General features: G+C 40.5%; 1 protein-coding gene across 1 annotated transcript; it reads right to left on the reverse strand.

Moving 5' to 3' along the window:
- Positions 1-11: 11 nt before the first annotated feature.
- On the reverse strand, positions 12-10,882 carry mier3b (mesoderm induction early response 1, family member 3 b). Its single transcript, XM_081707916.1, has 13 exons — positions 10,850-10,882; positions 10,051-10,075; positions 9,718-9,863; positions 9,436-9,570; positions 9,105-9,228; positions 7,404-7,477; positions 6,337-6,409; positions 6,079-6,215; positions 5,767-5,848; positions 5,577-5,671; positions 4,290-4,417; positions 3,804-3,955; positions 12-3,546 (listed from the first exon to the last, which is right to left on the reverse strand). The coding sequence occupies exons 1-13, from the start codon at positions 10,856-10,858 to the stop codon at positions 3,125-3,127; spliced, it is 1,602 nt and encodes a 533-aa protein (XP_081564042.1). The 5' UTR covers positions 10,859-10,882; the 3' UTR covers positions 12-3,124.
- Between the last annotated feature and the right edge of the window lie 2,962 nt (positions 10,883-13,844).

Here is a 13,844-nt window from a genome sequence, read left to right on the forward strand (position 1 = left end):
GTGTGACTTGCTTTTTCACAACTGTTTCCAGAACTTTATTTCTGGATCTTTTACATCAAGTAATAAAGTACAACAAAAATACAAAATAATGCCTAACAAACCCAACCAAAAAGCAATACAATTGTATTTACATGTTATAAACAATGTCTGGATAATTCAGTTATTAAATGCTATGATTGTCTATATTTCTGAATAAACATTTATAGTACATGGTCATATTCACAATTGTATTTTCCCTTATGAATTTCTCCCCATGAATGAATCTGATACAGAAATTCTAGAATTTGCAATGTCTAAGTTAAAGTCAATGAAGCAAACACACCCCAAACCACTGACCATATTCCAAGCAAGTTTAAATACCAAACACTAAAAAAGTGAATTATGCTTTTGTAAATGTCAATTTAAACTTGTATGTTGTTCAATATTCAACTACATTATGCAAAAATATTAAAGTTAGCCTCAATGCCCTTCAAAGAGTGATTTATGTTCAGACTGGCACATCCTTACCACATATAGCAGTAACATACTAGTACCCAGTCACACTGATGATGGACAAACAAGTAAAAATGTGAAATATTCAGTACTGTCTATGGTCTCAGTTACTAAAGCATTTTCAAACCCAGCAATGGAATCAATGACACCAAGGTAGTATGTCATCACCCAACCCCAGATCCTGTTTCTTTAACATGTTGGAACATGCTATAGTACATTTAGCCCACATGGTGCATTCATCCTTCTGTGCTCCACCCACTTTGTGGATAAATGTAGTTGCCTTTTTAAGCACATTGCTAGGGAATAGCAATGCACAGAATAAATGATTTTGCTTGAGACATGAGGGAAGTATCTGCCAAAGCAGGTATTTGCAGCAGGATAACTTAAACCAACACCAAGACGATCCAGTAGGAATGTCCTTCATGTCTTTACTGAATCGCCTTGACTTTTGGATTATGTTAATCAGGGAACCCCCTTCTCATACAGCTGCAAGACAACTATACTAACAGCAGCAGTGGACCTAATTGGAGCTTTGGTTCCTATGGGCCTATTGGGTGAAGGGTTCATATTACCATAGCAGCTTCTGCATCAAATATGTCTATGGCTTGTGTGTAAAAAAAACCAAACTTTCCACATATGAATTGATGTGAACGGTTCTGCTTGTGCAGTGGGGGTCTCCCCCTACACACGGCATGAAGAGCATGTGCCTCACTGACATCTCTGTTCATTTCCCAACTCAAGAAACAAATGGATTTTAGTGGTCACTGGCAAACAGCCATGGCTGGCATGCATGGTTTAGTCATCTCATCTACCGACAAAAACAAAAAACAAACACAAAAACTAAAAACCAGATAATCTTTTAAGGAATATTATATGAAATATTAGAATAAAACAATCTGTACATATCTACAAATTATTGCCATGATAACAAGACCATTTTAAACATTTTTGCATCAACCATTCCCTAAAACTTGTTCAGGGCATAAAGTATTTTAAAAGTATTCCACAGTATTTTGTATTCTGGCTGCACAGAACAGGAATGGGCCCCGTTAGGAGGCAGAGACAGTTGCGTTTCTGGCAAGTTTAATAATCAGCTTGCAAGCTATAATATAACCACCAGCAAGCAGACCTATCTTAGAGCATCCAGTATACAAAAGGTGTAAAATACTGGGGGAATCTGTTCATACAGCAAGCTTAATGATCGAAGGTCAATCAGGCAACGTTCGAATGTATTCAGTACCTTTGGGGTAGCTACTGGTTCTGCATAGCTAAAGTAACACAACTCAATTATTACCAAAGCATTGACTTACAGCTTACAGGAGCGGTATCAGCAGTTATGGCAGGCTGAAGCCTACAGAGCATCAGACCAATGTGTCAGCACGGAGTGGTACTATATTTACGCTGAATTTAAACCTCCCATAAAATCATTAAGGCTCAGCATTCTCCTGATTTGTAACATTTACGACCAAAATACATAAGAGAATAATAATACTGTCCACAAACATTTCCAAAGTTCGCTTAAAAACTCGTACATTTTCATTTTTGGGCAAAACACAGATCAGACTAGACTCTGGTGACCAAGTTAAGAAAACAACAGGTTTTAAAAATGTCCCACTAAAATTTCAATGTGAATAAAATTGCGCATGATGTCCAAAGGGGCCAAACCTGTTTATAAGAGCCAGAGAGCAACTGCAGGGGTGCATGCGTTTGCCCATCAGTGGAGTTTCTTGGTATTAGAAGAGTTTTTCAGCTGCCTTTACTGGAAGTCTGGGCAAACTGGATTATACTGCAGGTGTGGTTAGCCCCCTCCGCAGTGACATCTCTCACCCTTACCGAGAGGTTTGTTTACAAGTCACACCGGAACCCTGACATCAGCTATGTAAAGGTGAACAGTGAATTTTCAAAGCTTAATACACTTAAAACCAGCCCAACTAGAACAAATCACAGCTACCAACAAATCGGACATCTATGCAATTCCCCTCATCTAAAACACTAAATATTCAGTGGCAATCTCAGGGCTCCCCCCAAAAAATGCAAGCAGGACATATCGCATGCATTCACAGAGCCAAAAACAAGGAATATGGAAGCCGAAACATTCCGGCTCTTCGAAGTGCTCATCATTGTAATATGTGGTTTTGCTCCAAGAAACCCCCTAATGTAAAAGACAAACACGTATCCTGATATACAAAATGCTACATTTGCCAAGGCCTGGTGTTGCTTGGATTGTGTAAACACTGAAGTAGTACCAATTTAGAAAATCAACATTAAAAGTTACAAAACTGAAGCTGATGCAGTTTGTGGCAACTATTTGAAATGGGACAGTAAAACTGCAGGCTGCCATTATCTGTATGGTAAGAGAGAAAAATACCACAGCTCTCCACTCCAGCATTTAGGTTCTGCAAATTGATGTTGATATTAAGGATATTAAATATCTAAAAGACCAGAAAAATAAATGGCTATTTAAACTCTTGATAAATCAAGATTGCTTAGCTCTGTACAATAAAAGACATCACTGATGTCATATTACAAAATAAAAACCAAAAAAAAAATAAAAAAATCCCAAAGTATATTTATATAGAATCAGAAAACAAACTAAGGTTGAGTCAGTGGGTGTATGCGTACACGTCGGGGGTCATTCAGACTGCAGTGCTGTGTGTTGTTGGTGTTGGCGGGAGTGGGAGCTGATGAAGCCATTCACCTCTCCACTCGCTGCCATACCACCGAAGTCTGTGACCGACACCGCCATTTTGGCTCCTGTGATGCGGTGCGCGCGTCGGCTCTCGAAGTCCGCGCCCAGGTTGGCGACGGCCACGTCGCCGATGAACGAATCGGAGAGGCTCGTCTTGAGGCGCTTGGAGGGCCGTTCGCAGTCCTTGCTGCCGCACAAGGCCAGCTGGCCCAGCTCTGAGCGGTAGAAGGCGGAGTCCAGCACGCCCAGGCCGCCGCCCACTGTGTAACCCAGCCCCTCATCGTGACCAAGCGGGGGGAAGTAGGAGGACTCTATACAGGTCATATCCGCCGGGCCGCACACAGACGCCACACTGTTACTCAGGGCTGGACACAAGAGAGACAGGGCGAGGCAAGTTTATTTCTCTAACACTTTTCACTGTGAACTGCACTGTGGCAATTCACATAACACACAGAAGAATAATAAAGCGAATTAAATCCAGAGATCTGTAAATGTTATGATTACAATTTATTAACATAAAGTTAAATATAGTTGAACTAAAAAGAAAACAAATTGAACGGGAGAATCTGGAAGTGGGAGAATCCAATCACAGTCTGAGTGGTCCTGGAAGCACACCGCTCACCTGTGAGGTCACTGGCGGTGATGGTGTTGAGGAGACCAAGCTGTTGCTCTGCAGACACCTCTATCCGCCCTCCACCTCCACCCAAGCACACAGACGAAGAGGTGTCCATGGCCAGGCCCTCTGCCTCATCCACCAGCCGATCCATCAGATCTCTGTGGGGAGACCATTTAGGTCACCACTGAACTGAACAAGACAGTCTACTACTGCAGTAAGGGAAAGTAGGGAAAAATTACTAAGATTAATGTATTAAATAATGAAGAGTTTCCTCCAGAGATAAACTTAAGTAATTATTGACTATTAATTAGGACTTCAAATCAAAGTTACAAATGAATAAAGCTGCAATCATTGATGCAAAGCACCAATGTTATTTCAATGCTAACAGTGCCCCCTTGTGGAGAATTCTTTACACCATATGCACACACAATCATGTGCCATTGCTTTTATACTAAATAATAATTTGCACCAAACCAATCTTACTTCACTTACGTTACACCAGGATAAATACTGTATTTCTTTTTTCCAAAGCGATTCTGTTGAACAAAGTGGTCAAACCGTTCAGACTTCTTCCATATGTAGTAGAAGGAGACGCACTCTGCGACAGTCCTTGTTGGAACCTAAAAAAGTGGCATAAAAATATAAAAATGAACAAAATCATTAAAAAAAATAACCCAAAATCAAGGCTTCTTAAAAGAAATGCTAGAGCTGCTGTAACTGATTTTTGGTTCTGTCCTCCCCTCCAAACCCACGTACACGTAGACCTTAGCCTAGCACTGTATGTGTGCGTGAACACGCAAAATAATCAACAGGCAGGTAGGACCGCGTCCATATGGAGACACGTCCTGATGGGTTAGTACACATGATCACGCTGATGATAAATGTCAGTAAATGTAATCTGCAACGGACTTTTTCTCAGAGTGATTATTTTAGGTCAAAGTGGTGTGTAGTACATTTACTGGGTAGTACAGCTACATTTACTCCGTTAGGTAACTTTCTGAACAAATCGTACTTTTAAAAGTTGTTTTAAAAGAGGATACTTTATATTGTTACTCGAGTACATTTGCGAAGTCAAAAATGTAGTTTTGTCTGTTATAGCAACGTTCCTTTCGTTACATTTTAAAATAATTTTCACACCTTGTACGTTTTGCCACCACCCATCAAGCGTGGGAGGTGAAATCCCTAAACATGATCACCGAATACCGCCGCTTTACTTCAGTATACTACACAACTGAAGAGTAGACCGACAACAGCCAACAAGCATATTTTCCTAACAAAGTACTTTTACATGCCTACTTTGATAACAGTTTACGACCGAGATATACACATCGTTATGTAGGCGGTAGCAAGCCTAGGGAAAACCTGGAACAAAAGTGTAATAACAGCCTTATTGTAAAATTCACGTAAACGCCTTACCTGAGAGAAACATCGCTAAAACAGATTTGAATTTCAAAAGAACTATGAGGAACACATTTTAGTTTGTGGGGGGAAAAAAAATCTACATATTTTGTTGCCTGGTGTTATTAAATGAGTTCTGATGAAGTAACTCACTACTTGAGTCTTTTTAACAAATACTTTCTTACTTAAGTAATAATTTAAATGACTACTTTTACTTCCACTTGCATAATTATTATTTTAAAGTAACAGTACTTTTGCTTGAGTACAGCTTCTGGCTACTCTACCCATGTCTGGTGGTTGCAAAATAAATGACATGCAAGACAGTTAAAGAGCAAAATGCAACCTAAATGATCTTTATGCCAGTACAAATGAGGCACCAACCTTGTTCTTCTGAATTAAATGGAAGTTCTTTTCATAAACCTGTAGTGCATGCTCAAAGTTTCTGCACTCCTCCTCAGACCACGCTGGCGACTCTTCTAAGACCAGAGAGAATAAAAGAAGGTTTTACTTCATGCCTCCAAAGTCTCGAAAGCCCTTTAGGCAACACTGCTAACCTGGAAGTGGAACCTACCTTTGGAGGACTTCAGATTAGTGCAGTATTGCGCCAGGGCCTCGTTCGTGTTGTAGTTACATTTTACAAGCTCATATAAAGCCTACAAAGGGAAAGACATGAGGTCATTTAACGAACACCTCGACGAGCACCACATCTCGGCGTTTACCCCAATGAACACATCTTAGCGTTCACCCTGATGCTCTGATGCATGTGAAAACCCTAACTAGCTGCACCAGCAGTGGTCAATTAGGGCTGTGGCCTGTGAGATGTAGAGCCGTTATGGGAAGAGAGCAGAGCTAAGTTTACTATGTGTAGTGCTCAGTGGCGAACCTGTTCGTTGTCCCGTATGCGTCTGCCACATGTAGTGTTGTCTGCGGACTGAGACAGCGCCTCTTTGAGGTAGACTTCCACCTTCTTCTCTGACAGCACCCCTGGAGCCCAGAGTAGCTGATCTGCTTCCTCAAAAACTACAAAGCCAGCCACCCACACACACACCCACACTTAAAATCTCAAAGGACTGACTAAAACATTCCACTTTAAATTATTAAATGCATCTAATAGTTCTCCAACTCGAGCACATGTGCTGACCCTTATCCTCCTCAGAGTAGAAGCTCAGGCCCATGGGAACCTCTGCTTGGTACTGTGACCCCACCATGATTTCCTGTCAAAGATGAAAGCCAGCACACACATTCTACTGGTTATCCAGTTATCCAGTCTGTTATCACAAGCAATATATATTTAAACCTTTAACTGTAAAGAAAACGTGAACAGTAAAAAGAAATTTCTTTTCTTTTTTTTTTTAATATAAAACAGGTATAATTCTGAATCTCTCTCACACTGAGGCTCACCATGTTAATATTCTAAAGTTAACATTTCCTCTACTTTAGGCTTTGAAAATACCATAAGTGAACACCACCAAAACAGTTTCATTCTTTCATAAAATATCTTCTATATATGGTTATATATAATTATAACAAATGACAAAACAGTCATAATGCTTAAGCAATTTGCATTTTAAAAGTATAATCTGTAAGCAAAAAAAAAGTTATAAACATTCTAAAAAAGAAAATCCTAAATCTCATTTTATTTATGTAGCACTTTTTACAATAGATGTCACAAAGCATCTTTACAAATGTCCAAGTCCAAGCCCCCAGTGAGCAAGCCAAGGGCGACAGTGGCATGGACAAACTCCCTAGAGCAGGAGAAAGAAACCTGGAGAGGAACCAAGACTCAAAGAGGGGGCCCATCCTCCTCTGGCCAACAGCGGTCACCACAATAATAACAATTTAAAGAGGAAAAAAAAAGTCAATAATACCTAGTCCAACATTATAGAGGTCCCTAGTCTTGTCCAGAGGTGTGCATGGTAAATATCACAAGTACCCCCCTTTTGTTGCACTTCTATATGAACTTCGTCACTGAATCATGAACAACTTTAACCTTCATATTCCAAAGCATTCCACTTGAGTCTTTCAAACTGACCAATGGCCTGATGAATCAGGACAACGACACAATACTTTACACTTCGACACACAAGCTTTTTACAAACATCTCGAAACACTCTTATCCACTTCAGGAGCGTGAGCACTAGAGCCCGGTGTGTCTGGCGCACTGGCCAGCTGAAGCATTACAGTATTACAGAACATTATGAAACTGACCTTCCTCGGGTCCTCTGGACTGAGACCATCGTCCTCTCCCTCCGACTCCTTATCACCGTCATAAGTAGCGTTGGCTGAGATTAGACACAGAGCACAAAGTGGATTACTAAAGTCATAGGAGGCACTGAATGAGATCAGACTCAAAGTGTGTAACAATTAACAGATTATTCACATCATAAGCAGTAGTGACTAGGATCTGACAGACCACACAATGAAAGGATTATCTCCAGCCTAAGAAGTGCTGTATAAAGTCAGATTATAGTGGGCAACACAGTAGTCACAATCCATTTTTTCACTGCAATATTTCCGAGGACATTTGTCCACTGTAAAAACAACCACAATTTAGACAAGCGATCATCTCCAGAATTAGAGATAAACTATATTAGTGGGTCGCAAACATGATCATTTTCCTGTAGCTGCTACATAGCCTGGCAAGTGATGGGGCATTAAAAGACAGTAAATCTTAATTCTGAAAAAGAAAAAGAACACTAAAAGAAAAAAGTAGTTTTGATTCATGCAGAGTTCCCAAGTAGTTACTGATTGACATTTTTTGACAACACAGACTAGTTCAGTCAGGAACATACTGTTATAAATATAATCCCTTTAACTTTTTAACCATTCATGCCACAAATCTTAAGGTTTTAATTTTATTTTACATAATGTTGTTAACGTCTAAACCAAACTACTGCTGAACTGGCATGCTGCCTGCCTCCTTTTGGACAAGCTGACCCTGACAGCAGGGCACAAGTACCCAATCACTTCACCTCATTTGCATGTATATTAGCATTCTTTGCCAGAAACAAAAATCTATGTTTTCAATAGCATTTAAAAATATTTGTGATGAATAATTAAATGCAGTCTTTTCTATATTTAAATAGAAAAAAAAAAAAAGATCAGCCCATAGACAAACACTCGCACAAAAGACGATGAAGCGATTAAAGAAACATCATGTGGCAGTGGTAAGTGACAGAAAGCAAAAGAGAGATAATTTGATTAATACTGTCACAAATTCATAGCAATACTCAATAATATTTTTATCGTCCCAAAGCCGATATGAGTACACGAGTACGTGCATTATATGAGAATTGTTGGGTTTGAAGACATAACGCTTGCTAAGAGAAATCTCAAACACACCTGGTTTTCCATTAGGACGACGTAAATATAAAATCAACAAGTTTTCAGAGAAAGTAAGCACTTAAGATTAATTTATAGAGTTATGTGGTTAACTGTACTGAATGAAAGCCAAAACTGTCTGGGTTTCTCGGTTTTGTACAGCACACTTAGGTGGCTATCTTAGTTTAAAAACCCAACAGAAAAACACATCATTGATTTGGACAGACGAATGCAGCCACAAAACAAATATGGGCCCTTTATTGGCGGCCATGGTTTTCCCAGTAATGCGAATTTGCATTGGATCACAGTATCAGGGAAAAAAAACGGCATGCTCATATTATGCCTGTATTGTCCTGGACTGCACTTTTCCGGAACACAATTTAATTTGAAATTACGTAATTATTATGTAATTGAAAATTATTGAAATTACTGTAGCATTTCATTAAAACTGTAACAATCCCTATCCCATCCCCAACCGAATCACAGTGGGGAAAGATTAGATCACACTTTCTAGAATACTTTTAACCCTCTATTTGACTCAAATCTAAGGGTTCTTCATTTCTAGAATGCTCTTAACTCTTGACTCACATCTGAGAGTTCGCGGGAAGAAATCAGTGGCTTCATGGGAAGTGACAGAAGGGGTCAGATCATCAGCTGATGACTGCGTCTCTTCCTCATAGTCACCTGACAGCAGATCTTTGGCTATCTCCTCCTACACAAAGGAAGTCATAATCAATTACACAAGGGAAAACAATTTCCAGACAATCATTTGTCATTTAAGAAAACACCTTTTTTTTCTGGTCTTATCATCATTTTCCTCACGTAACAATGACATGAAGCTATAAAACAAAACGATCTATGTTTTGGATCTTACTGCCCATGCTCAAGCACAGTTCAACCGCAACACCATGCAAATTACCTTATCCAGGGTCATATCCGGCAGGTCATCAGTCAGTTCACCCGAGGAGCTATCCACACTCGATGCTGCTGCCGTACTGACCGACGCTTCATACCGATACATCGCCAACAAGTCCTCCAGGGGCATATTCCCTTCCTTTGTTAAATCAACACACACACACACAACTGATGAGGCAAAAAATTATGATGTTGTTAGAGTGATGGTACATTTCATTTTGTCTGAATAGGTGGCACAGATGTGGCCAATCTTCTGACTGAACTCTGTGCATCTTTCAAATGTTACCTTTTCTAGGTCTGCTAATTCCGTGCTGAAATTCTTTTCTCCTTCCAGCGACTCTTCCTCTTCTAATGTTCGTTCATCGTCATACTCATGAACCAGCATATCTGCTGTCGGGTCAAAATCATGATCTTCGGATGACAGAGAGCCAACTGTACGTGCAGAATACAGAAGATCAATTATGACCATGCACATACAAAACGCAAGTACTACTACTTTTAACATTGCAAAATTGCATAAAAAGTACACTTTCATGCACAACTGTACAAATTGTGTACAACCATGAATGAAGTTTTGGGTAATTAAAAAAATAATAATAATAATAAAAAAAAAACTTACCGGGGCTCGAACTCCCAAGGGAGGCCTAGAAGAAATAAACACAATTACCATGGCATCGAAATCACTAAAGTTCCAATACATCTGATGGCGAACATGCGTATAGTGTTGCAAAGTTCTACAGACGGTAGGGAATGCCGATGCAACATAGTGCCAAAATGTTTACCCGCGGCGTTTAGTCAGAACAGTTAAACAGGCCCAAATATGATCGGGAAGGAGCATGGAGTTCTCTGAACATTTCTGAATGGAAATTACTAGAATGCAACATCCAGAGTAAGGCATTAAAGTTTCAAATGTGTCACACGTGAAGTATCAACCGCAGTATCCGTTAATCAAACACTCCGCTTCCAGCGTAGCCTGCAGACCCACAAACCAGAGCGAGCTCGGGAAAACATCAACAAATCATTACTGCACGGTCGACCGCCGCATTCACTCTTCTTAACACATGCACCGCGAATAAATGGCCCGTTCACACACTAACACGTCTCCAGTGCGAGTGAAACCCTTAAACGGACTGGTTACGGACTGGTTACGGACTGGTTCTGGACGGGATGATTTGAACAGTCCTTCGCGAGCGATGTCCAGACTGCACGGCTAACGGGCCTTTCGGGGGATCTGTTAGATCACTCCGTGTTAACCTCGGCGTTTTCGAAACGCGTAAAAAACCCCCAAAAAAACCAACTCGGTATAACGAACAGACCGTACTTCAAATATATTTCCTACAAAACCAAAAAATGAGCGCGTCAAATCGACAAACAGATTGGTTTAAAATATAACACTTCTCCTCAGCTTTCCCTCTTACCTCCGCCATATTGGTACTTTTGCCTCATCGGCTTCTCGTGCGCAGGACCCGGATGATTCCGGGCCAGCCAATGAGAAGCCCGCTCGCGCTGAGTCTCGCGCTGTAAGTAACATGTAGTTTGCACGCTGGTCAGATTGGTTTTAGTTTGGTTACCTGCTTTACCTACGTGCGGTTTCCTCTCAAACCAGTTTGGGATGTAAAAAATAAATGGGTGTTTTTATTATCCCTTTGAAGTGAATGAGATGACACTTTTTTTCAGGGGCTTCCACATGTTTTTTCTTTTCCTCTTCCCATTCGCACCTATGGTTTGTGGAATAGGCTATGCTATCAACACAAAGCTTTTTCTTTATTTTTCCTTCTTTCTTTCTTCCTTTCGGGAACAATTTAAACTTGCCATACACAAGGTGGCAGCACAGCACACAGCTCAATCTTGATCAGGCTGAAGGTTGTCATAGCACAGGATGCCAGGAGACTGCCAGTTATGCTGTCATCTTACAGAAGAGGGCTTTAAAAAAAAGAATTTTCAGCACATTCTAAACTTTGTGTTTTGATGACACATACATTTAAGTCCTGCAAGCATTCATAACAAATATATCCCCTTAGTATTCTATTAATTGCAGGAAAGGACATTGAAGGATTACCTAACTCAGCACTTGTATTTTGATCATTTAATTCACCCACACTTCAGCAAAAGCTGTTGGTTGATGAGTACATGACTCATGATTTCACAGGGTTCTGCCAAGACTTTCTGTAGTACATATGTTAACAGTGCGAAAAAGCCCATTGTGTAGACAAAAGTGTTGATATACAGGTGGGATGTACCTGTATTAAAATATTCAGTAAAGAGTGTGTGTGGGGGGGGGGGTTGCATTAACAGGCAACTTTCTGTGTTTCAGGGCAAAAGCATGTGTTTCCGCCTGTGTTAGTGAGCATCGGTGCATGTGTCGGCTTGGGAACTCCTACGTGCTGTACATCGTTTTCATCAAATTAGTGATTAGTGGTAATAGCCATGCAGGGGTCACGGGTCATAGGTCAAACTCCATGGTCATGGGTTTGTTCTTTTATGAATAATATTCTGCTACTTTCAATGTTCCCCTAAACAAGGAACATGACCTCAGGTTTCTTTAGAGTAACTATGCCTCTAATTGGACTCCATAAGCCTCTGTAGATGAATGAAAATGCCAATTAATTAATGAATGAGTATTTGTTCATTATTTCTATATATTGTACTGGGTGCAGATTATTCAATACCGGGTGGACAGTTGGCATATTATTTGTTGAGCCACTCTACAAGGCTGACATCAGTGCTGATTGTGATCTGACAATGTCAGTAGGTCGTAAGATCTACAGTGAGTCATATACAGATTCCTTAGATCTCAGATGAAATCCCATCCTGGTTAAACTATGAATAGGGACACTGTTCAAAGTGTCTAAGGCTACATAATCATTTTGAAGGAAGTCTGATGAGCTTTCACTCTCACAAGCACGTCTGGAGCTGTCAAACCGATGTGAATGCAAGGTGGAAAAATTCAGAACTATTCTAAACTTGTGACTCATGTCTGAGCAAATGTGATTTTTCTCTTTTATATAACAACTTAGATTTAAAATTGGACAAATGTTATATATCATTAGCAATTGCTACATGTACTAAATGGACACTTTGCAAGAAACGTGATCCCAGAATGCAGCATAAATAAGGTGAGCATGTTTTCTGTGGATCAGCTTCAGTGTTAATGCACATTAGAAAATCCAGCGAGTGTCTGAGTGACTTTCAACGAGGCATCTTCATCAGTGCTAGACTAGCCGCTGTCGGTATTTCAAAAACTGCCAACCTTGTGGGGTTTTCTTGCGCAACAGTGTTGAGCTTGTGCAGACAATGGTTTGATTGAGGAAAAACATCCAGCGAAAGCAGATGATAGACGAGGATGGCAAAAATCATTCTGACGAACAGACTGTGCACAGTCAACCAAATGACAGTCCAATGCTACGCTGATGCATCAGTTAACAGGTCACAAAAACTGATCAGTGGAAAAACATCGTCTGGTCAGATCAATCCAGATTTCTGTCACAGCGTGTTGACGGGAGGGTCCGAATCTGGCACAAAGCAGCATGAATGGATGAGGCCTTCCTGTCAGGGGTCAAAGGTTAAGGCTGGTGGCGGTGGAGTGATGGTGTGCGGAATGTTTTCCTGGCACACCCTGGGTCCTCTGATACCTGGTGATGGACGTTTGGACAGTAAGGCATACCTAAGCATTGTGGCTGACCGAGTTTATCCAGCTGTTCTCCCTATAGCAGAAGGACACTTTCAGCAGGACAATGCCCCTTGCCACGAAGGCCATTAAAGTCATGGTTTGGTTTCAGGAACACGACAGTGAGGCTTTCTTGCTTCCCTGGCCTTCACAGACCCCAGATCTTAATCCTGTAGAGCCGCTCTGGGGCGAGGTTCAGAACAGCTCAGTACCTCCATCTAATTTCAGTCCAGTCTACATAGGACAAGATTCCTGCAGATTTCAACACCTAGTGGAATCTACGTCATGATGAATTACTGCGGTTCTGAAGGCCAAAGGACATCCAACACACTACTACATCTGTGCATCCAATGAACTGGACCTTCAGTGTGTATGTGCATACAGCCAGAAAAGAGCACTTTTGTACAGGAAACACAAAACAGTAAATTACATCCTCCATTGCTGAGTATCTGCACATCTGCTAAAAAAAAATGTAAAAATTAAAAATCTCATTCACTCACACTAATATTATATTTCACTAACATAGCCTTCCTTGGCTGTTCATGTCTTGAGCTAAAATATATTAGTTTTACTTATATTTTTGAAGTATTACTCTGAAAATGTATAATTATTGTTCTATTTTGTTTAGATAAGGCCATTTAACTGGCTCTCATGTTTCCACAGTCCCTTTATCACATTTCCACCTTCATCTCATTTAAAATCGAGTGGAACACTGTGATTCCTGCTAATGCACCACTGCAGTCATG

Source organism: Electrophorus electricus, chromosome 25 (assembly GCF_041902795.1).
Source record: "Electrophorus electricus isolate QZ-2024a chromosome 25, ASM4190279v1, whole genome shotgun sequence".
Lineage (NCBI taxonomy): Eukaryota > Metazoa > Chordata > Actinopteri > Gymnotiformes > Gymnotidae > Electrophorus > Electrophorus electricus.